At 45.0% G+C, this 23200-nt stretch overlaps 1 protein-coding gene across 1 annotated transcript in view; it reads left to right on the top strand.

Moving 5' to 3' along the window:
• Window positions 1-23200, top strand: part of SKAP1 (src kinase associated phosphoprotein 1) — a 165323-nt gene that overhangs the window by 12892 nt on the left and 129231 nt on the right. The window contains exons 3-4 of the mRNA XM_009330157.1: window positions 9616-9634; window positions 18713-18823. Coding sequence (XP_009328432.1) covers window positions 9616-9634; window positions 18713-18823 — 130 coding nt within the window. The remainder of the gene's footprint in view (window positions 1-9615; window positions 9635-18712; window positions 18824-23200) is intronic.

Here is a 23200-nt window from a genome sequence, read left to right on the forward strand (position 1 = left end):
GAAATTGAGTTGAGAGGAAAGTGGGGTTTAGACTTTTATAGACTCTAGAGCTGCAAAGAGACCATTATAACCATCAAGTTTGACCCCCCTGCATAATACAGACCATAAGATTTCAGACAGTAATTTTTGCTTCTAGCCCCAAATGGATCTGGTTTGACTCCTTCAGCTCTGGGATTTGCTGCAAGCAGTGGATGCTGGTCAGCAAACTCAAGCTGTGGATGGGAGGAGGGAGGGTGTTAATTGTGTATTTTACTGGAGTGTCCCCCCCCCAATCCCCCCCCAACAGAGGACTAGAGGCCTGCTGCTTGAGTTTTGTGTAAAGGTTGGAAATGGAGGTGTAAAAACAAATTACCTTGGTGCTCCAAGAAAACACAAGTCTTGCGCTCATACCAAAGGGCAAATCTAGACCTAGTGTGGCAGGAATAATACCGACCCGGGGGGAATTTCATCCTTGCGTATTCCAGGGCTTAATCTGCCCTTCCTTTTGGAACAAGAAGGGATGTTTCTGGGTTTCCCTGGTTTAAACACTGCTGCTGAGCTGATAGGAGTGTTGAAGTAAGTTCTTTGCTGGTAGTCCTGCATCTGCAAGGAATGGAGTCCTGCCTGGTCGGGCCTGGCAGCCTCCCGGTCCTCAGGTGACTGCTTTTGAGTGAAAGAGCTGTGAAAAGCAAACTCTACTTTGTTGAAAGTGAATCCATCATACAGGATGGCTCGGATGTGTAGGATTTGGAGAACTTGTCTTCAAACCTGACAAGTGCCGAACTGATGCTTTTGGGGTTGCTTCCAATCTTGCTTCTGTTATAAACCAGTGCACGGATAAGATCTGTGATCAAGGTCCTGATGTGTCCTGGAAGCATCTTTCACTTCTGAAAACCAAGTCCTGGCTCTGTGGGAGGCAGCAGAAGGCTCTGGTCCTTACAGACCAGCCACCGAGAAGCACTAGTTCTGGCTCAAGGCTGTAAGGACAGTGGGTTCCTGTTGGGAACAAGGCTTTCCGGTAAACCTGCCTTCTCTGTGACTCAATTTCCCTTTCCAACGTGACAACAGCATTTTCTTCTACTCTTTCTCATGGTAATTCACTCTCTGAGATCCGCGTACACAGTTGAGTTGCAATTTAGATTGGGTCCAGTTGGAGACACTGCCACTAGGAGGCCGATGAATTGACGGTTGGACTCGATGATCTTGGAGGTCTCTTCCAACCTTAATGATTCTATGATTAGAACTGGGACCTGTATGTTTTTCAGGAGCAAAGAACATAAACATTTCCAGAAAAGTGAGCCTCTCTGATGTTTACTTGTTGAGTGCGTAACATCAAAGGCTATACGATCATGAGAAACAGTTTGTGTTTTCAGCAGAACAAATCTGTGACTTCTTCCCTGTCTGGCCTGAAATACACACCGATAAGGTGAGAGAGGTGGGTGGTTCGTCGTGAACCATGCAGGGGAAATACTTATAGGATGTCTTTTCTTAAAGTATCGGCAGTGCAACGCTCATTCTTTTGGCTTTGTAATGGAAATCAGATATTTTTTGGGTTAGTTCCTTGCTTTACATATCGCATCAAAATTCTCTATAGATTCCTTTGTGAGCTCGTTTGGCTGAAGCTAGTTAATCGTTTGACAAGAGTTTCCCCCCACCATCTCCCTCTACTTTCTTAAGGTTTCGTGTAAATTGGACCTTCCTATTTGGCTGAAAACTCTTTGCTATGCTTTGCCTTAACTGGTTCTCTTCTTGGGGGATTCCACCCACAGCTGGTGGATAGGAGCTTTTTTTAATAAAGTGCTTAAAAGGAACAGTTAAGACATGACCAAACATATCGCCTATTCCCAAACCTTCTGGTTAAGAAAATGAATGAGAAGCTTTTACTCTTGGTGTTTGTGAGATCTAAAAATTGCCGATTAAGGATGAAAATGTCAAACATGATCCGAAGGCATGTAACCTCCAAAATAAAGATGCCGTGGAATAAGGTTTAGGCCTCTGGTTTCTAACTTACACTGTCTGGCTCAAGGGGGGATGTGTAAGGAGCAATTACAATTTTTTAAAATATTACTTGCTGTGAGAAATTATTGGACTGTAACTTTCAGGGTAAACCTCCTGCAAAGCTGAAGAACGAAACGTTGTGTAACTGCCTGTCACCCGCAGGCAGGGCGTGTTAAAGGCGTAACACGCTTGTCAGTTAGTACTGCCTTGATTGGGAGCAAAAATCAGAATTGGCCTCAAGCTCTGTAGTGTGGAGAACGGCCCAAGATGACTAACCTTCTGCTAGCCAAGTTCCTCCTCCTCTGCTGCACAGAAACTTGCTTTATTCTCGCTCTATAAGCATGCACGTGACTTATGGCTATAGATGTATTTGAGCTAGCCCTATTTGCTACCTAGGCTGTTGCAGCAAAATGGGCGTTTTGCCCAAATAATTGCATTTCTTGGGTAATGCAGGAACAACAACAACAAATATTCTGGCTACCTCTGAAAACTGAAAATATAACTGGCGGAGTAGCTAAAGCTGAAGTTACCTGCAGGAAGGGGTGGGGGAAACACAGATGCTGAAGGTCATGCTTCCCCTCCCCCTGTCTTAGACACGTACAAAACATCAGGAAGAAAGAAAGGAATCCTATAAGTGAACATACTGAAAATACCGTGGCATCGTATGCGGGTGCCTCTTAAGCTCTCAAGATAAGTAATTTATTCAAGACTTTCATGCAGTCAGTGGCAGATGAAGGAATTAGATCATTACTCTTTCATCTTCCATAAGAACAAGACCATCTTCCCCCCACTCCCGATTAAATTTTAAACTAACTTTCATTCTCTGCTTAAGCCTTCCCAGAGTGAAAATGATCAAAGCATGAGATTAAAGACACATCCTGATCTGATGAGATTAGAATTTTTGACTGTTTCCTTATGCTTTAAAAAAAAAAAAAGGCAAAGCATCTTTTTGGTATTTCCCCCCCCTTTAAATTTGATCAGAGTGAAGCTAACATGGGCTTGCTGGTCCAGTAGGAAATGGAACTCAATTTTACATTTTTTTTAAACCATTTTACTGTATTAAAAATGACAGAGGTTAGAAACAAAGCTCTTATACTTTTATTGAACTGGAATTAGAAGTGACAGAAAATCATTTTGGTCCTAGTGCAGTAAATGTTATCACTAAAACATGTTCAGGGGAGATTAGGACAGTCTCTCAAGCACAAGAGACAAAAGTTCACAAAACAAGAAGTGATTTTTGCTGTCCTTGTCTCGCAGCCGTTGTCTGTTTGGGAGACAAAAGTATTTCAGCTCTCAGGGATGCTGGACTTGGCGGGGGTCGGGGAATGCGGGTACCTCTCCTTTCACAGAGCAGAGGTTGAGCCCAGGGAGGGGAGGCTTCTCAAATCACATGTCGAATAATGTTTGAATTGTTGAGTAACAGTTAATGCTGATTGGAAACAAAAGGATGGAGCTGCTCTGATGGTTCCCCTGACCTTGGACAGGTGGTGTCACTTCTCTGGGCTTCAGAGATAAGATATAGCTGCCATAGGATGGATAGGAAAGAGCTCATGGTAAAAAATGGGGGACCACTGCCAAGAGCATCCAAAGGCCCAGAGAAATTTGCAGCTTTTTCTTGCTACAAGGCACAGTGGGGTGGCTCTTCCTAGTATAATACGGCTGTTATTTATCACTGAGCCCCTTCTCCCGGGAAAGTTTCTTCTATCTGTGCACATTTTTATTTTTTTTTTGTCCAAAGCAAATAAGTCAAATATTATGCCCTTAATCAGAATTCTGTTGTTGTTTTTTAATTAATCTGTGTCAGTAGCTTGCGTGTTTGTGTTAAATCATTTTCTTCACAAAAGCTTTTAATGAGGAAACAAATTGATTGGATTTTTACGTACTGGATTCTTGCCACTAATGCCTATAGACCAACCCTTTGTTACACATCTTGCCTGTGAATGGGTCACTTTGTGGTTTATCCCCAATCCTTGATCTGTTTCCAAAACTCGCCAGTGCTGTTCCCTTACTAAAATGACTCAGATGTCAACCCAAGATGCTCTCAAAGTGTGAGAGATGAAGAAATCGGAGTATTTTTTTTTTTTTTGGCATGGCCAGAAGTGGGCAGCGTGCGTACTGCCCTCTGTGATGCTGCTGCTCTAAGGGAAGGTGTGAGATGAGGTTAAGAAAAGAGTCATAGAATAGTTTAGGTTGGAAGGGACCCTTAAAGGTCTTTAAGGCTGCAAAGCAAAAGGCTCATGTAAGCCTTTGTTTGGAGAAAGAGACCTGTTCTAATGGCGGGAAGTTGGGAGCCTTTGAAACTTTTCAAGAGGAGGAGATGTGAAGGCGGTTCCTTGGGTAGCAGAGGATGTCTCGGGGCCAGCTCGCATCTGTAGGACTCGCAAATCCTCTTGAAGCTTCTTGCACAAAATGCGTGTTGACCATTTGCTGGGTTTCTGGCAGCACTTCTGGCATAGTTCTCCAATCTGTCACTTATTTGTCAGGCTGGAACAAATCATTAAGAAAATAATGTATGCTTATGTCTGTCTTTTTTTTTTTGGGTCTTTTAGGTACCACTTGGAATTTCTGCCCCGAGGTGAGTACAAGCCGGGGAAGGAGGGGTGAGTTCTCACTGTTATGAGCTTGGGGAGTAGGGAAGGGCTGGACGTGTGTGGCGTTTTCTATGCAAAGTCAACAAGGAGAAGAGCTTAAACTGAATATATAGCTGTGTGTGGCAGTTCTTAGGGGTGGAAAGGGGCAAAGCTGTGGTGAGGGCTATAGCAGGAGCTGGGGTTAGTATTCTTTCTGAGCAGCAGAAGTCCATTTCTCCTTACCTTGGAGAGCAAGTAATACAAAACTGTGTGGTGCTAACATAAACGTATTGTCTTGGACAAGCCCAGGAAATTTTTCTGCAAAATTTCTGTTTCCAGAAAAGGCTTAAAGTTCAGAAAGGGCAGTATATTCCCATGGGCCATTGACTTGGGAGCAAAGACTGTTGGGTAACCTTCAGCAAGTTTCCTCCAGTCTCATTGCTTCGTGTTAACCTGAACTTGAAACTGAATCAACCTCCAGGTGTAGACAAATGGTCAGGCTGTAAATTTTTCAGGACCGTGACCATCTCTTGTTATGTCTGTTAACAAGCTGGGAGATTCTGATTGTGACTTTGATCTTCATTTCTGCAATAATGCGGGTGATGATTTAAACTTTCCAGGGTGCCTGCAGGTCACAAGCCGTGTCAGTGGGTACTTCTGCATATTCGGGGCGATTGATGGATATGTATTTGCTCAGAGCTGACCGGGAGTTCCTTTGACTCTGTGTCGCGTCGGCGGAGCTCAGCTCTGATTCCTGATTTGGAGCACTGGGCACAGCCAAGGTGTGTGGTTCGGTGGGTTCGTCCTTTTTCTTAAATAACGGCTGTGATACATGAGCACAGACAGAAGGATCTGCCAGCGTTCAAACAAGATGGGAGCTGGGGCCGTAATAAAAATCCTTGTGAGTGTTCCAACTCAGCTAATCCTTCATTTACTCCAGGAATAAATTCCAGTATGTTACCTCCTCGATCAGGGCCCACTTCCAGCACATCCTGTCTGTCTGGCAGCACAGAAATGTCAGAAATGCAGCAGCGTTGCAATTCCCACTAGAACAGTGTTATCACATTTTAATATGAGCCTTGGTGCAGCCTCGGTGCTTCTAATTGCTTTCAAACCATTGTTTTCATGCCTTTGGTTGATGAACCCAGCATCTGGCATCATTTGAGAAAGTACAACAGACAGCTGTGTTCAAAATTAAAAAAAAAGTGAGAGAGGATTAGAACACATAAAAGGGCTCAAAATTAGATTTTTTTTTTTAATTTTGAAAGTTCATACAATTTAAAGGGTGGAGGAGGGATGCTTTTGTTCTTTTGAAATAGTCTTTATTCTCTTATAGAGTTGGAAGCCTAAGTAATGTTAGGAAGATTGGTTTGTAGAACTGTGTATAGATTTGTAAATGAAGTGCCTAGCTCGCTTAAATGACTGCTGGGAATTACTGTACAAGTGTTTGGGTCTTTAGGTGTGTAGATATCTCCAAATGTGTCCCTACGTCATCTTGAACTAATACCGTTCTGAAAAAACGTACTAAGGAAACAAGACGGCTTGGGAGTTAAACCATGGGCTCGGACATCACCTTGAGCGCACCAGCTCCAGTTTGTGATACCTTGCTGGGGGAAGGAAAGGTGGTGATGACAACTTGGTGCCTGCTGAATGGAAAAGAGCCAGAGAACTACAGCGTGGGGCTTGGTTTTAAAGAAAAAAAAAAAAAAAAACCCACATGTCTGGACATATTGGTAAGAGGACCGCAAAACCCAGGCATAAATTAGCTGCCTAGCTGCACTGCCAGTGCATTTAAATAACAGGCTGATGTGGCGAAGGAAAAGGCTGCTTCTAAGAAGGTTTGGGATTTTCTTTGTAAAATCTAGTAAACAGCTTTTCTGATGGGGTTTAAACACAACTTGTGACCGCATCTGGCAAAGGCTCCTTGAACTCCGAGCCATGCAGAAATCCCTTGGAAGACCAAAACCTCAGTGATTCCAGCTGTCCCAACCTGTTGGTTTCCAGTATTGGCTGAAATTAATACAATCCGTCTCGATATCTCCCAGCAAACAGAAATGAAACAGGAGTGTGAGTCTTGTCTTGAGGATGAGTTGGGTAGACCAGAGCAGTTTCAGAAAGATGTAACTGAACGGAGCGTAAGACGCAGGATGAGTTGCTCTGCCCAATTCATACGCACCAAGTCATGTTGTTGACTCTGCTGTGTAGCTGCAGATTATTTTTGCCTTGTTCCTTAGGTGCTCTTTGAACAGAGCCGCGGGGTGACTCGTATTTCCTTTTGGAGGAGGGCTGACTGCCTGTGTGAAGCATTTTATACACTTAATATATTTTATGCATGCATGCCCTTGCTGTCTTGCAGCAACCTCCCCTTTGAGGAAAGAGCACTAAGGAAAGTTGGCAAAGAAAATCTGGAGAGGACCTGGGTCACTTGTAGCCCCCTCCCCCTGTTCCTTTCTGCTGTTTCCCCCTTCTCACAGTTCAGTGCAGGGGAAGTGTTCTGCAACAGCTTTGATTTTAGAAGAAACGAATGGTCTGAGGGAGCGGCGACAGGCCGTTCTGGGGTACTGCAAGGGAATCCAGCATTAAACAGGAGGAGAGGAAAGAGACGAGTATTTGGGAGGAGAATGGAGGGACAGGAAGCAATGCAAAAGGAGGGATTGAAGAAGAAAAAGATGCGTGTGTGGCTAAATGGGAGCTGTGGGTCAGGCTGCAAATTTGGCTTTGCTGGAATGGGGCTTTGCACTAAATTACTGTCACTGGTGTGTTTCAGCTTCTCCATTCCCAAACCCAAAAGGCATGCAACGATGGGCAAGCGTAAAAAGAAAATATGGCCACTGGTAGAAGCGAATTAGATTAAATCATTGATGTCTACACAGTATTTTGAGATACTCAGGAGCACAAGTCACTCTAACACTCTGCTTGAAGACACAGACCTTCAGAGATGAAGAAAATGTGGCTCTGCCCTGGCAGCTGAGGGCTGCAGCCTGGGGCTGACAAAGAATTGTCCCTCCAAATCCTCCTGTGGGGTATCTGGACCTTCCTGCTGGGTGGGTGTCCCCTCAGCACGGCAATGCACAGAGAACTCAACTTCCATGTACTTGTTCACACTAAAAAAACCTGGCAGTGGATGCAGTTCTAGGCAATTACTTTTTACTTTATGTTGAAGGAAACAATCCCAAATAGATGAAAAAAACCAGATTTATTTTCACTGAGCTTATGATAACGCTTCTGTTTTTTCATCAAGAACTCATCCCAAATGGTTTTCTCTGAAGTGCTGCGTGCATATTTGCTGAATAGTACTTCCTTAAAATACTCATAAGTAGTTGAAACCCGTGTGGGAGCGAGGATAGTTGTTCCCATTTATGAAGTGTAGGAAAACCGAGGCTCAAGAAATGTGCTTGAGGTACCAGAGCATCTACAGGTGCGTCCAGGAATTGGGTCCAGATCTACTGCTTCTCCCAGCTCTGTGCCTTAAACCTGGAAAATGTTGCTTTCCTGAAGTCGGAAGCGATAAATATAAATGTGTGGCAGGGAGGTGGGGTAAGGGACAAGCCAGGATAAAACATGACTTAAAAATCAGGAGCCTTCGTGTTCCGTAAAAGGATTAAGTAAGTAACAGTGTGGAAAGTCTTAGTAGGCCACTTATCTCATAGCATATACTATTTAGATGAAGCGCGTATCGTTTTACCTTTATCGGCCCTACTTACTTTGGCTCGGATGCAGAGCACTTCCATGGGTCGCCGGTTATTCTCGGGGTTGGATGTCGTAGCAGCACACGAGGTATGTATGTACCCGAGGCATGCGTGCAGTTTTCTTTCATTAACTGGCATTATACAAAGGCCTCAAGTGTTAGATTTACGAAGTAGCTTTTCTACGTAAAGCCTCAAATCTATTGAATTGAACTGAAGCGGAGCTGGATGGGAGACGGAACTGTGCATTTCCCTAAACCGCTGCTCCCTGGTATTGCATATTTGGTTCATGTAGTTATGACAAGTACAAGTAGCAAATCATTAAAGCAGCAAAAACACCATCTTTACTGTAAAGATCCCCTTTGAAGCTGAGGCAGAGTGTTCCTGAATTAATGGAGTGCATAGTGATTTTACTAAGTTTTATTTATAAAAAACCCTCTTTGCGTTCATGCCAAGAGTCTCCAGCTCAGTGGTAAGCAGGGTTCATACACAGAAACCTAGTCTAGATTTATGATGTGTTTGAAAACGCAAGGGAAAAAATATCGAATTGACAATATTTGTAACATATTGTTAAAATATCTATTCTATCGCCATGCGTGGAATTCTCCTGCTTTATAAACACGAGTGCCAGCTACAACCCTTGAAATGTCATAACACACAGAGACAAAAAGAAAACAAAAAAACTTTTGTTAGAATGCCTTCTAAAGTCCAAGATGTGTTTGGGTGGTGTGTGGAACAGAGTTAATTAATGAAAAATAAAATATACACAAAGGCATATGTTCTTTAACTTAAAAAAGAAAAGCTGTAATATCAACACTTTTGACAGCTCCCTTTATCAGCGCTGAAGCTTTGCTTCCTGCAGCTCAGAGCGTGCAGTTCTTTGCCTCTGTGTATGTATTATATTCTGGGCAAACTAATCTGTGTAGAGACAGTATTTTTTGCACTGAAATCCCTCTTGTTTCATAGTTTTGCAAACTCTGAGCAGCTGCACAGCTTTGCTTTTACATGGGCTTATAAATTATTCTGCTACCTAAGGTATTGTGCACAAATTTTGGAGGCGAGTAATGATTATAGGAGAAAACAGAACGCTCTGCTTGGAAAAATGTCATAGGTAGGAGGCAAGCGTCTGTGCTCTGGGAAGGGCTGTATGGAGGTCTATTTGCATTTTTATGTACATATATACATAGAGAAATCAAGAGGTATGTGTAACTTTGAAACTGTTGCTATTGCATTTTGAGTCTTCAAACCAGAAGCCAAGCCCCTGCCCTTGTCATGAAGCTTTAAAATCTTTTCAGAACCTGGGAGTCCAGGCCAAGGGCTGCAACAGGCCATGCAGCACCCTTCAGCTGGAGAGGACAAGAAGGCTTGGCAGAGCACTTGAGTGCGCTGACATCCAGCCTCGTCCCAAGATGGGGCTGGGACGAAGTCTCGCGACCCGGACTGCTCCAACGAGCAGCCTTGAATGTGGTTCTGTAGCGGTCAGAAATAGGTTGAGCTGGTTGTGAGCGCACAGTGATTGAGGAGGAGAGGTTTACCCTTGGTTGAAATTCATATTGCTGGAGCACAAGGAAATACAAAAGGCCATTTCTGCATTTCCTGAAAATGTTAGGCACTTTTTTCTTTTTGGGTGTGTTTGTTGTGTGAAACAAGGGGAGGAGAAGGGAAAAGCCGCTAAGAATAAACATGTCATTTGATTTAAAAAAAAAAAAAAAAAATCGGGTTTGCTGTTACCAATCTTCACTTGGAGCCAGCAAATGAAGAACTTGCAGAATTTATAATGGGATTGAAAGACCAGGTAACAGCAACTAGCAGTTTGGCTGGGTTATTCTGCAGTTAATGTCAAAACTTTCATGGCCTTTATTGAGAAGAATTAGGTTAATGAGGAGGGCTTTTTGAACTCTTCTTAAACCAGCCCATTGATTTAAAACTTCTTACAAACTTGAGGAAGGTTTCCTGGTTTGGATTACTAGGTGCTTCTTGGAGATCTCTAGTTCATTAATCAAAGTGTTCAAGTTACTCCGTCACCCACGGTCCTTTGAAACCCATCCGAATTGTAACACCTTGGGGCAGAGCTTGCCCTCTTTGTTCACATTTGGTGGTGTCCCGCGCTTCCCTCCCTGCGGAAGTTCAGAGCACACCAGACTCTTAAGAATAAAGCAATGCACCATAAAGAGGAAGGTATAAAAATGTCAGTAAAGATGCTAAATATACAGCAGTTTGGGGAGCCCCAGTAAGTTAAATATTAACAAGTTCTATTGCTCTCACTTTGGTCAGTTAATAAAATACTCTAATTATTAGATTGTCTCAATTGCCTGATGTGCAGCTTCGGAGATAGAGAGCCTTCTCAAATGAACCCTCTGTGTTTTCCGAACTTCTTTGCGTAATAGGAATGTGCTGCAGCTTTCTTTTTATAGAGCAATCTCAGGGGTTATTGTAATGTGCTTAGATGAACGCGCAGCCCAAGCGTTGCTCTGTGCTCATGCAGAACAGAAGAACGTTCAAGAAACTGCCCCACTGGGGATAGAGTACGAGAGCGTTCACATATACCATCACCTGAGCTTTCTCACAGTGGGTAATAGACCCTCCTGCTCCACAAAAATGGGGGGAAAAAGGATGTATATTCTCTGTTTTGGCCATTAAGATGTTTTGGAGCCCTTAGGAAAAGGAATGCCCTGTTGTGTATATACCTTTGAGCCTCACTGGGGCGTGGGGAAATCGGTGCCCTCTGCATCCACAGCCCTCGCTCGGCAGCAGCAGGGCTGGGAGCGCAGCGCTGGGTCCCGACTCCTGGGTCTTGCAAGCCTTCAGCTGGTTCAGATCTGGGGTTTTGAGTCTCTCTTCCCCCCTCTCCCCACAAAGACTTCTGCGTTGCTTTGGTTTGTAGAGCAGTAACCCCATCCAAATCATCCACAAAGTAGTAATTCTGCCCTTCAGGCAGATTCCATCCTGAAACACAACTGTAAAATCATCCTTTGCATTATCATAAATGCCTAATGGGCATCTTCTCCAGTCCCTGGAGTGCCTAGCGCTCTGCTGTACGCTCCTGGCTTTGCATTCAACGTCTGTACTTATTTTTTCTTAACAGTGAAAATTGCTGCAGATACGGGCAAGACAGCCTCCTTGTGTCTTGTCATTGGAATATGCTCGCTAAACTCCAGTTCCCTCGTGGGTTAGTTCTGTTTATTCCTTGTTTGCTTGGAAGGGTTTTGGCTAAGAAAATATGCTGAACCTAGTGATGCTGCAATGGACGTTACTCAAAACTATTTGGCGTGTAGTTTCCTCTCTCGTACCAATGGTGTTGACATCTTTTTTTTTTTTTAGATCCCAGACTGTATTTGCAGAACTGTTTGTTAATTCCTGCACTGCACAAGCATGGGGTCTGGCTTCACAGACACTGTTTTTCTGTGTTCCTAGCAGAGCTGGGACCTCAGAAGATGAACCAAAGTGCAGATTTGTGATCTTCCTCTGCCTCAGTATCCCCATCCTTCAAATGAAGACCTTCTCTCTTCAAAGAGGCTCAGGAGGAATAATTTATTAGTGGGCAGAAATACAAACTGTTGGTCGCTTTAGGCTGGTTTTGCTCACATTGGACGGGCTTTGTATTTCAGTGATGTGTTACCGGGTCACAAAAGAAAGAATAAATCTTGTTTACTTGTTTACATCCCGTGGGAATCTTCTGCTGTGCTGGGTTTTGGGCTTGTTCCTAGCAAGGCTGAAATGTGCTGTGCTTCCCCTGTCAGGCAGCTGTTCTGTGTAGCTGCTGCCCACTTGAGAGGCAGAATATGCAGTGCCTTTACTGAAAGGGTGCCAAGGATTGCAAGAGAGGAGCTGGAGGGAGGAAGTTAGAGGGGGAGGGAGGGAGAGAGCAAACACACAGCGAGAAAAGGAAGAGAAAACTGGTGGAGAGGAGAGCTCAGCTGGGGGATGACACAAGGGGCTGGCAGGGGATTAGAAAATACAGAGCAATGGGAGAGATGCAGCGTGAGCTCAGCAGCTTCTTTGTGTCTTCATGGGTTTGGGGGGATATCTAGGCCCCCCCAGCCTCATCAGCTATTTGGATTCGTGAGAAAGGAGCTTTGCTGTCTCACAGAGCAGCCCTGCCAAAGTCTTCTTTCGGACAAGGCTTGCGAGTTGCAAACTTCTTGAATGTTATTTGTGGGGTGGCCTTTTTGGTGTGTGAGTAGGACTTGGGTTTTCTATTGTTGTTGCTTGCTTTTTTTCCTTTTTAGAAATAAACCCATAATCAGCTGTGGGAAGACTTTGCTTTGAATATCTGCATGTCAGATTAAAGATCTATGAATTAATAACTTCCAGGTTATTTTCCGTTTTGTATAATCATGAAGTTTCTTTGGCATGTGACAGGGAGAGAAAATAGCTTAACCCCAGCCTGCTCTGAGCTTCTCGGCCTCCTTTGGGTTTATTCTCTCAAAGCAGAGTGTTGCAAAACTTGAATTCCTTTCGGTGTAATGAAATCCTTGGACCCGTTGTAGGGCTTTGACTTTTCCCCCCTGACAACCCGAGTAGGTCTTGCACTCCAGAAAGCTGCTATTTTCCTCCCTCCGTGCTTTGGGAAGTCTGCCGTTGCGTTGCCCGGCTCCTGCCTGATGGACTTTATCAATCCCAGGAAGTTTTGTCGCCTTTCTCTGCCCGTCGGTGGGTTAAGGCTGTGCTGGCCGGCAGCGGTGCGGGGTTTCTGCCTGTCTGGAGGTGGCCGTGCATCCCCCGGCTGATGCTGCGCGCTGCAGCCCGACCTGCTGGGCACACGGGATCATTGCATCCCCGAAATCCGCCACCAGCAGCCCCAGCGCCGCAGCAGCGAGCCTTCTGCAAAAGAGCTTTCCGCTTTCTAGTTGGTTTTTAACATAAGTGGCGTTTTTAGTGGACCATTAATTTGCTTTACTACGTGTAATTAGGAAAAACTGGATACTGAGGGGACAAAATGGGGCTTGGACTGGATTCACCTGTCAGCCAGCCAAGACCTGTTTGGGTCGACATTTCCAAAATGATGATAAATCGTCTCCTCCTGCGTGTGAGGAGGTCCCTCGCTTTGCTTTTGACCCTGTTGCCGCGAGGTAGACCTGTCCCGCTGATAAAACACAGCGTAAGCAGAGACGGGTCCTGCTCTCGCCATGGCCTTGTTTGCCTCGTGAGACAGGGACAAAGTTGTTTCCCTTCTGTGCATGATTTCCACAGCCGAGAAAATATTTATTAGGCGGGATAAACGCTGAGATCGGTAGATAAAGGAATTTCTCTTGTGGTTTGTTAATAAGACCACTGTTGTTGATAGGGCCCGGGGAGGGGAGGACGGACATGTATGCGTATCACAGTGATGTGCAATAGAAAACATGGGATTTTCAGGCGAACGTAATGTTACCCGGGCACTGGCACTGTAAGGAAGTCAATAGCCTGGGTGAAGAAGGTGCAGAAAATCTGCCTCCACCAAAACCTCAGCTATTCACATATTAATCACAGGGGCTAACCACACAGATCCAAATGGGCGCTTAGGAGCCGATGAAGCCTTTAAGGCGTTCAAAAAAGAACCATCATGCATTTTCTAGCACATAAATGTGTTTAAAAAGGTATATAATTTATAATAGCAATGTTGACAGAGCTTTAACTACATTATAAAAGCTAAACTGTAATATATTTACATGTGAGCAGTACTTACTGTGTGGGTGCGTCTCTGTTGATGTGTTTCCATGTGATTCTCTATAATTTCAGCAAGTGATTGTAGTAAGGGATATTAAACCATAGTATTGATAATACTTTTACAGCTCTGCTTTGGGAAATGCATTACTGCTAAATTAGTCCCTGAAAATCTAGAGATATTAACACTGTCGAGCATGAAGGCAGATGGGATTTGGATCAGAGACCTTTATTTGTAGTATGGTACTAAGGAATCATTACTTTAAAGCAGGAACTTCGTTTCCTTGAATATTAACTCGAGTTGGGGATTTTACTTCCGCTTTGGCATAAACAAGCTTATCATAAAAGCGTAAATGGAACTCGCTTGATATTGATTTTTCTTATGCTCTGAAAAGATGCTTAATGAAACTCTAGGTACCTAGATAAAGACCTTCACTGAATGCAAAGTAAGCTTAATTGCAGTTCCCTTAACAAGCTACTGGAGACGAATTATTTTTTTTTCTACTACAAAGCCCTTTCACCTATTTAGATTGTTTCTCTTCCTGTGTGTGCCAGGATGCGTTAATTCAGCTTTTTTTTTTTTTCTCCCCGCCCCCCCTCCCTCCCCCTTGAGAGGCAAACTGCAGCTTAAAGAAAGGAAAACTTCTTTGCCAGTTCGTGTGTGGAAAAAATTTCAGCCTTGGGGAACTTGATTTTTGAGGTCTCAGTAAGAGGGTTTAGTCTTAAAAGAGAGTAACTGTCCCTCTCCCACTGCTGCAGAAGGGGAGACGGGCCTGGCGGCATGTTCTGACACTGCGCAACAGAACTGTAGCAAAACCAGAACCTGAACTGAGGTTTTTTCCTAGCATTTGTCCTAAGACCCGTCATCTGCCAGATCCTGTGACTCTGCCAGAGCAGAGGCAGGACTTTTATTTTCATCCTCCAGCATTGCAAGCCCCAAAGCAAAGAGGAAGGGTAGGTTCAGATTATTCCCTTCCTTGCAGAGAGCAGCGTGTTTGTGCTCTTGAGGTTGTGGAGAAGGAAGCAACAGTGTGTTCCCTGATCGTGGTGACTCTTTCTCCTGTAGGTCCTGCTTGTGCTGCTTGCTCGGAGCCCTGTTGATGCTTCATTAGGTTCTTTTCATTCTCCTCTTGGTAATGTTTTTTTCCCTCCTCCAATGCAGGGGCTCTGCCAGAGGCTGCGTCTCTGCCCGATGCCAGGTCTGTGCGATGGCCGCAGGTCCTGCAGGGACCTGGTGTGACTGATGCAACCTGCCTGACGCTGCTGTCCAAAGTCACTGCGCTCTAAATTGCCACCCCCTTTTTTGTTGGGGCCACCCCTGCCACCAGAGACACAAGCCGTCCCCTCTGCAATTTGCTCGGAGTCGATACGTATAAAGCATAATATCGGCGTTAATTATACAGAATGCCTTCAAGCCCCTCTTTCTGCTGCTGTGCGAGAAACTGTTTCTGCAGAAAATGTCAGATGGCTAAAAGATGGCGTAATTTCTTCTTTTTTTTTTTTTCCTGTGCCACAACTATCATGAAGCAAGAAAGCCGGGTATTTAGCACACTTGGGGGTAGCCAAACAGTGCCAGGGGAGCCCCTGGATGAGGTGTAAGCCCAAGAAACCTCTTGCTCTTTCCCCTAGAGTCAATCTTGCTTTTGTTCATGCTCCAAAGAGCGATAAGTTGGGGAATTTTGCTGAGGATTTGAGTAGGAAGATAGAGCAGCTTTGCGTCAGGTGCAGAGTAATTATTTGCCGGGGTTCTGTGCTATTTGGTTTTTATTCCCTGTGTTTTCATTAAAAGCTAATGAGTTTTTTCTTCGTTCAGAACAATAGCTTGGCCCCTGACAAGTTGTTGGTTATTTTTTCTGCTTGGACTCAACTAGCTGTTGCTGCTCCATAAACTTTATGGAGAAGTGGATTAAAGCACAAGAAGTTCTCGTAATGCAAATCCAAATGGAAAGGAAATAAGATTTGTTTTAAGTAGCTGTGTGTGCAGCGTTTTTGTTGATCTTTTGTTACTGAAACTATAAGCAGTGTTTGAAAACATCCCTAATACTAAACCAAACAAAATGCCTTTGTTTGTATTGCTTTGTATTGCAGCAGCTCACACAATTTGGAGCCCTACGGTGCTTGGCATGAGACACGTATGTACATACTGCAGCCCGGGTATATTGGGGTGGGTTACGGTAGCTTGCACGAACGCGTGCGACCCCAGTTTCCACTCCTGCATGGGGACAGCAAGAAAGCACGTTTGTGGTGACAACCCCCCTACATGATATTTCATGCCTGGGAATTATTCTGCCGAAACGGAGACCCGTGGCTTGATTCTTCCCCGTGGTTCATGTCTGTACCAGCTTCTCCTGCCGCTAAAGCCCGTGACTTATTCTTGCAAGTAACTTTCCTGATTGGGCCCTTGTTCTTGTTCCAAATGGTTTACTGCAGCCACGCACCGATGCGTGAGCCGTGCCTCTCCGGCGCGGCGGCTGCGCCGTGCCACGCTGCCTCCTGCTAGTCGGAAACCAGAAACGGTTTGCTTGTTATCGCAATAATCCTGCACCTGTATCTCATTATCGGGGACCACCTGTTACCTCGGTGCTTGTTTGTAAAGCCGGGTTTAATACGGTGCGGTTTGGAATACGGTGCAGTTTGGGAGAAAAATGTTCTTTTTAAGGGGCGGAACGGGCTTATGGCAACTGCCTTATAATGCTGGCATCTTCACATCACTGCAGATAGTCGAGCCCACAACGCTGCAGCACGGCGCTGAGGACGGCTCCTCATTAGAATGAACGCTGTGTTTTCCTACGCCACTGAGCTGTTGCTATTCGGTAGCAGCTTTTTATATGGGCTTTTTAGAGCCTTTTTATTTGAGGCTCTCAAAGTGCTACAGTAAAACAGGGAAGAAACATCCCCTTGTCACACACAACTGAGCAAAGCACTGAAATGACTTCTCCGAGGTCAGGCGGTCAGTGGTGCGCTCATGGATGCGCTCCGCTTCCCAGAGTCTGGCCAGCGGAGCTGGGGGGTTCAGTCTCTGCTTTTTAACCCCTAATTGTTTGTGGTTTTTTTTTTTCTTTCGTGGAGGTGCATGCATGAATTTCAGTTTGTTGTAGCATAGAGGAACGTGCTTTGCTTACTCTTCATGACTTAGAAGTAGTCTGTGGATGGAAGACGACTGCAGTACCAAGCTCTGCTGATGTCTGATCCCGCAGGAGGGATCAGAGCCTGCCCTTTTGGGGCAGGGACCTGCAGCTTTCTTCTTGGCGCGAGAGATTAGTAATGCAGATGCCGAATGATGCACCTCCCAAAAGGAGAAAAGTTGTTTTCTGAATTTCCTTTTTCTCTGGAATCTGATGTTCCGCACTGCGTGCTGGGATGGCTGCTGGAAGCAAGTGAGCATAGAGCTGGGAACTTGATTGCTTCTTGGGCTCTTCCCCTGTTAGGAAAGTTGTAATGGCTTAAAGGGTGGGCTGCTAGGGACCCCTCTGTTCTGTCATTGTCCCCCATAGGCCTTTGGTAAATCTCCAAGTCAAATCTTCAAGCAGTTTTTGCAAGACCTTTGAGCTTATGATATCAGCAAGACTATCGTGGCGTCTGGCACGCAGTGTGATTTGTTTTTTAAGGAACTGATCTGTGGGAAGGACAATCTTGTGTGCGTTACGTTCTTCACAGCCAGACTGTTCTTTTTGGTGAAGAGTTGAAGTTTTCTTGAAAATGTGCCCTTGAACGCAGGAGCCTGGGTTCTCCGAGAGCTTCACGCTTGGAGAAAGCAAGGGAAGGTTGCAACCTGGGATGTTGAAAATAAAACACATCCAAAATATTGTGTCATGTCTTTCTGCAGCTGGAGACTTAATGGCGTCTCCACTGTGTTTCTTGGTGGGAGGAACAGCGTTATAACCCTCCGTTCCAGGCCTTGGTACCCTTTCATCAGTGCTTGATTTAAACTGTGGGGCACAGTTCCTCTGTTTGCTGAGATAAAACTTGGTTTTAGTGTTTGAACACAATTAACATCAGCTGAAAACTCACCTTTTGTGCTGTTTGTTGTGTGTTGAATGAGTAAGCAGCTGTCTTTACCTCTGTTATCAGCAGGCTGGGCTGTGTGTGTTCAGGAAATGTAAGGCAAAAGCTTGAAAGACCACTTTTTCGCTTTGTTTAGGGCGAGTAGTGTTTTCTTCTACAGGTAGGCTAGCTGCGCTCCATTTATATTAAAATTTGATATGAACGTCTGTCACTGTGATATCTAAGTGCCTTCTGCATAAAATCCCGTATCAGTAGCAAATTCCCTAGCAAAATGTCTGCTCACAGAAAAATTCAGTGTAACATCAAGTATGGGGAGGTAATAGCTCCTGCCTCCACACACAGACACGTTGCTTTGTTGATTTGAATGTGACTGTCATGGGGAGTCAATCTTTTTTTCCCCCTACCACTTTTCAATTAAGGATCTCAAAGCTTTTTCTCACAATATAGGAAGATTCTTCATTCTAGTGAAGCAGGGAGCGTAGTCCTCCATTTTACAGATGGATGATTTATGCGGAGGTCACGTACCGAGGGCAAGAACAAGGAATTGGACATAGCTCTGGTAGTTTGGCCCCAAGACGGGTATTTCCAGCCTCCTCCTTGTATGCCCTCCAGGTGTGAAGTCTGTACATATCCAGCATGATGAAAAAAACCGCCTTGGCCCTAAATGATGAATCTGGCCGTAAACCCACAAAAGTGGTTTTGGGTTTTGTAGAGAACTTCAGTGGAAGGTGGGAACCAAGAGGAAACATACCTCACGGTGTAGGCAATGAGATCTGGATTTAGAAATGAGTCTTTTTCACTAAAATCAGGCTCTCCTTCTCTTTCTAGGAGAGGATCAGCACGACTTCGGACAGGACAGTTCTGATGAAAATCAGAGCTGGAGTTTGGCTCCTTCCATGACAGCTGATGCTTCACTTCGATCAGACTTCCAGGATGATGGTAAGTCACTGATGTTTTATGAAGTCCTTGGGTGAAGAAGATGGAAAGGTAAGTGCAATCTAGTATGACTTCCTTGTTGTCATTCATCCATCTTATAACGCTGGAGGTGTTTCGGGGTTTTTTTGTTGTTTGTTAACTGGTACCTGTTTTACCAATGACCATAAAATGCTACGGCGATCCGGAATTCAATATTGCTAAGTTAAATGTATTTCTTGATTATCTTGGTGCAAACTGGCGTTGGTTGTTCTATTTTGAATTGACAACAGTAATGGAAAAGAGCAGAATTTGACCTGGTGGCTAGCGTTTCCCAAAGTTAACATGCGACTTTTGGGTGCATTTCTTCTTGGGTGCTCAGCCTCACACTTTAAAAGGTCTGTGTCTTCTCAAACCTTGTCTCCCCCCACCCTTTGAAAATCAGGCCTCTTTAAAGTGCTTTGCTTTGGAGAGCCTTTTGTGGGACCTTCTAGTTCTTGGGAATTTGGGGCTCCTTCCTGCGAGCGTAGAAGGGCTCCCAGCCGAGCGGTGGATGGGAGCTGGCGTCCGAGGCCAAGGGCGCTTTCCAAAGCATTAAATGTCAGATGGGGGTTTCCTGGGCAAACAGTTGTTGCGATGCCCACGTCTGCTTGCGAGTGGCGGTTTAGGAGTGATGGATGTGGGATATGCTATTGAAATCGAAGCCTACAGTGCCGAGATTGTTCTGATCTTCTCAGGCGTTATCTTTGGGCCCCAGTGAAGGCTTGACTGCTTTGGGCTCAGATTCTCGATTTCCTGCTTCCCGCAGACCTTATTTCCTCCTCTTCTTCCACTTCCCTTGCGCTTTTCCCCCATGCGTTCTTACCTTTGTCCTTCCTCTTTCATTTTCTCTGCTTCGGACCCTCCTCTTCTCCACCTTTCTCTACTCAATGTACTCTTTCATGTCTACTCCCACTCTTGTCAGGAATCAGTAGTCATCAGTCAAGAATACAAAGAAATGAGGATTTATTTGGGACGAGGCCATAAGAGCTGATGTGCACTAAAGTTAGCTTCTTTGCGCGGTGCAAAACGCCAGGCATATCTGCTGTATGGGTTGATTTATGCCATAAAATAAATGTCTTCGTTTAGACTGATTAGAGACAAGGTTGGTCTGATAGTTAGCTAGTAATTGCAGCATGAAAAGAGGTGTGGAGTTTGGGATTGGTTGTTTTAAATAATCTGTGTGCTCAGATATGATGCACTTACGCAGAGTGCGGATGGAGAACGTGTGACAGGGATAATGGATGTTGGCCTAAATGGGACATGAAAGGGTGCTGAAGACCTCAAGCTTGGCCTCGTCAGGCGAGCAATGTCTTTATGAAGTCTAGGGTTTCTCCTGGCGTGTTTATTAAGCTTGTCTAAGGAGGTATTTGCTTTGCTAACTTTGAGTGGTGGGTTTTGGCAGCTCTAAGGGGCAGAGTTTGACATAACACTTGCAAGGTATGCAAACACTTGGCACCACTGGAAGTTTTCAGACACAGATGAAATGCCAGGCTCGATGGAAGGATGCCCGAAGGGGTGCATGGCGAGGAGATTGATAACACAGAAAAATTACACACTACAAAAAGGAGGGAAAAATGCTGGCATCGAGAGCAGTTACATTAAAATGAGGTGTTAGTTCTTGGAGACCGGTAAGAGCGCTGAATAACAGCAAATCGTGGGCTTGACTTTGTTCTGGATGAAAGTTGAGCAATTTTGGCTGATTGGGTGCAGGCTGTTGGTAGTCTGAAACAGTAATAATAAAGGGAAAAAAGGCTGAACACAGGATTTTGGAACCTTTTCTTTGCCCCGCCACGGTTTGTAGGGGCGTCATCAGAATGAATTTTTCTCGATGTCTGCCAGTGGGATGGATATGGATCGGGGCTGTGATTTCCTCTGGGTTTTTGAATTTCTGTGGTGGCTTACTGCCGGATTTTTTTTTTTTTTGTTTACTTGGGGGATTTTTTTTTTGCTTGCTTGTTTTCTTTGCTTACTTTTTTCACTATAGAAGGTGAAGGAACAATGATTTTTTTTTTTAATGAATATGAAGTCAGTCACCTGAGAGTTTAAATTGTTACTTCAGAGAAGTGGATTAAGCTAAAGGGCGTGTCAAACAATCTTGAATTTTGAATTAGAACATCCTTGTGGGAAAAGTGGAAAGTTTTAAGATTGCATGAACTGATTTTCATCATGATCAAAGTTTGCCTTGGCTTCTCTGGGTGTGCAAACCTTCACTTTTACTGCACCCCTGTTTTGCTTCCGCACTCTCTTCTCCACTTAGCCGGCAAGGTTCCCAGAACAGGCGCCCTGCTCCTGTGCGCTAGTACAGAGCCTGGGCCATGATGGACTGGGAGCTGCTCCTTTCGGGCAGCACAGGTGGCTGTTGCATGGGGGTAATCCATCTAGCTATGGCCAGAAGAATAAATTGGCCGGTTATAGGAACATACTTCTCATTCCTGTGGCTTTTTTCCATCCCTCCTTAGCCCTGTTTTGCAAGAACAAGAGGTTACGCCCTTAGGTGCAAGCCCACAGCACTGTTAAAGGCTGCTATCTCCTGCCTTCCTGAATTTCCCAACTTTATTAATTCAAGGTTTTAATGGAAGAGGGTCTCTGGCTGGGATGACGCTCACTTCTGCCTATCCTTGCGATGAAAAATGGGGGAGTTTGGAGGCAAGGGAATGCCGCCACTGTTCATTTTGAACAGACTTTTCCTGGCTTGCCCTGAACTTCTCCTGAGAATCAGAGAGAACCTTCAAAGTTGTCTCTGGAGGGAGCAAGAGGGACTGAGCGGCGAGTTGGGGATGACTTTACTCAATGAGGCATGGCCCAGCTCTATAGGATCGTCCCTAATGAGTGATTAAGAAGCTAATGTTTGTACAGTGCTGGGAGGCTGGGAAGCACTGTGGAAGTACTAAGTACTGTTATAATGATAAGTATTTCTTAGGAGACACTTCCCATGTAATGTACTCTGCTCAGACCACTTGAAGACTTAAAAAAATGTTTTGTCTTTTAAACTGGTAGATCACTTAATTTGCCGGTGTTCGTTCATTTAGTTTTACTGAAGTGTGAGGTAGATACCACAACGCCCTGAGGGGTAGGAGTTTCACACCTTAATATTTAGCACTTCTAGATATTGCTTTATCAGTTTGGATTTCCCCGTGGCTCCTTAGCGGCGCTTCTGCAATCATTGCAGAGCATCTGATCGCTTGCTGGGGGGATGCTGAGCCAGGATCCAAATGATTCACTCGGTGTCACGGCGAGATCACACGGAGCTGAGGGGGTGAGGGCCGCTACGGCTTCTGCCCCCGCGCCTGGCTATCGGCTGTACTGCCGTGTCACAACAACGTGAGCCACAATATGTTTCCTTTTATATAACACAGGTATCCGTCAGCACGTGGAAGGGAGCATAACTCACAGGGACAGGAATGTACTTTATGGGTTCTGTTAGGCATGCTCCCCGGGGTAGGAAATCTTGCCTCTGACTTCCAAGATTTTTCCATCACGTAAGCAGGGGACTTTGGCCAAACGTACTTACAGCTCATTCAGTTCTGTGTGGTGGGTTTTTTAAAAATGTGTTAAGTTCCGAGTATCTTAAAATCAAATCCTTTAGCAAAAATTCCCTTTGCTTTATAAAAATGTGCTAAAAATGGCTTTTATCTTAAAAGGTATGGAAGGCGGTAGGTGAGATGGTACTTCCCTGTGCCCTAAAAGGGCTGGGGGATGGGGGGGGGGGCAGATACAAATGCAAGATGATACTAAAGGTTTTGAGGGGGTTAGAAACTGTAAAGCGGTGTCATGTCTTTAATCCACCTCCAGGTACTTCTTGAACACATTTGCGTCCTGAAGAAGGCCCCGTTTGCTCATGTTTGGCCTTCTAGTACATAGAAACGGGTAGGGAAACAGTAAAATACCCGAGTGAGCTCTGTACGTAACCCTTCAGAAAGAAGATGCTGGTGGGCCAGCTTGCAAATCTGGGGGAGAACTCTGTAAACTTCTAAGAGAAGTTTCTTGCCTGGTCCATGGCAGCCTCCAGCCAGCCTCTGCACGTGACCGAATGCGTTCCTCTCTCGGGGCGTGCGGTGTTCTCTCTCGGTGGTGTTTTCGAGCACCGAATCCTTTCTCCCTGAAGCGTGTAGTGTTCTGAACCACATGTGCTTCCCTGCTTTTAGGTGCTCCTTGCACCTACAACTACAGCTTCTGCTCGTGTTTTCCCTGTGCTTCCTTCACGCTTCTGAACTCCCGCATTTAGGAATTGATTCCTGGAATTAATTGCTTTAATAATCCAGCCCGCGGGAGCGTTTTCAGTGGCACCTGGAGGAGCTGGGGGGATGCGGGTGGGTGCGCAGCCTTGCCCGGGCAAAGGTGGGTGCGCAGGGTGCGCTGTAC

The sequence above is a fragment of the Pygoscelis adeliae genome, unplaced genomic scaffold (genome assembly GCF_000699105.1).
Source record: "Pygoscelis adeliae isolate BGI_AS28 unplaced genomic scaffold, ASM69910v1 Scaffold338, whole genome shotgun sequence".
NCBI lineage: Eukaryota > Metazoa > Chordata > Aves > Sphenisciformes > Spheniscidae > Pygoscelis > Pygoscelis adeliae.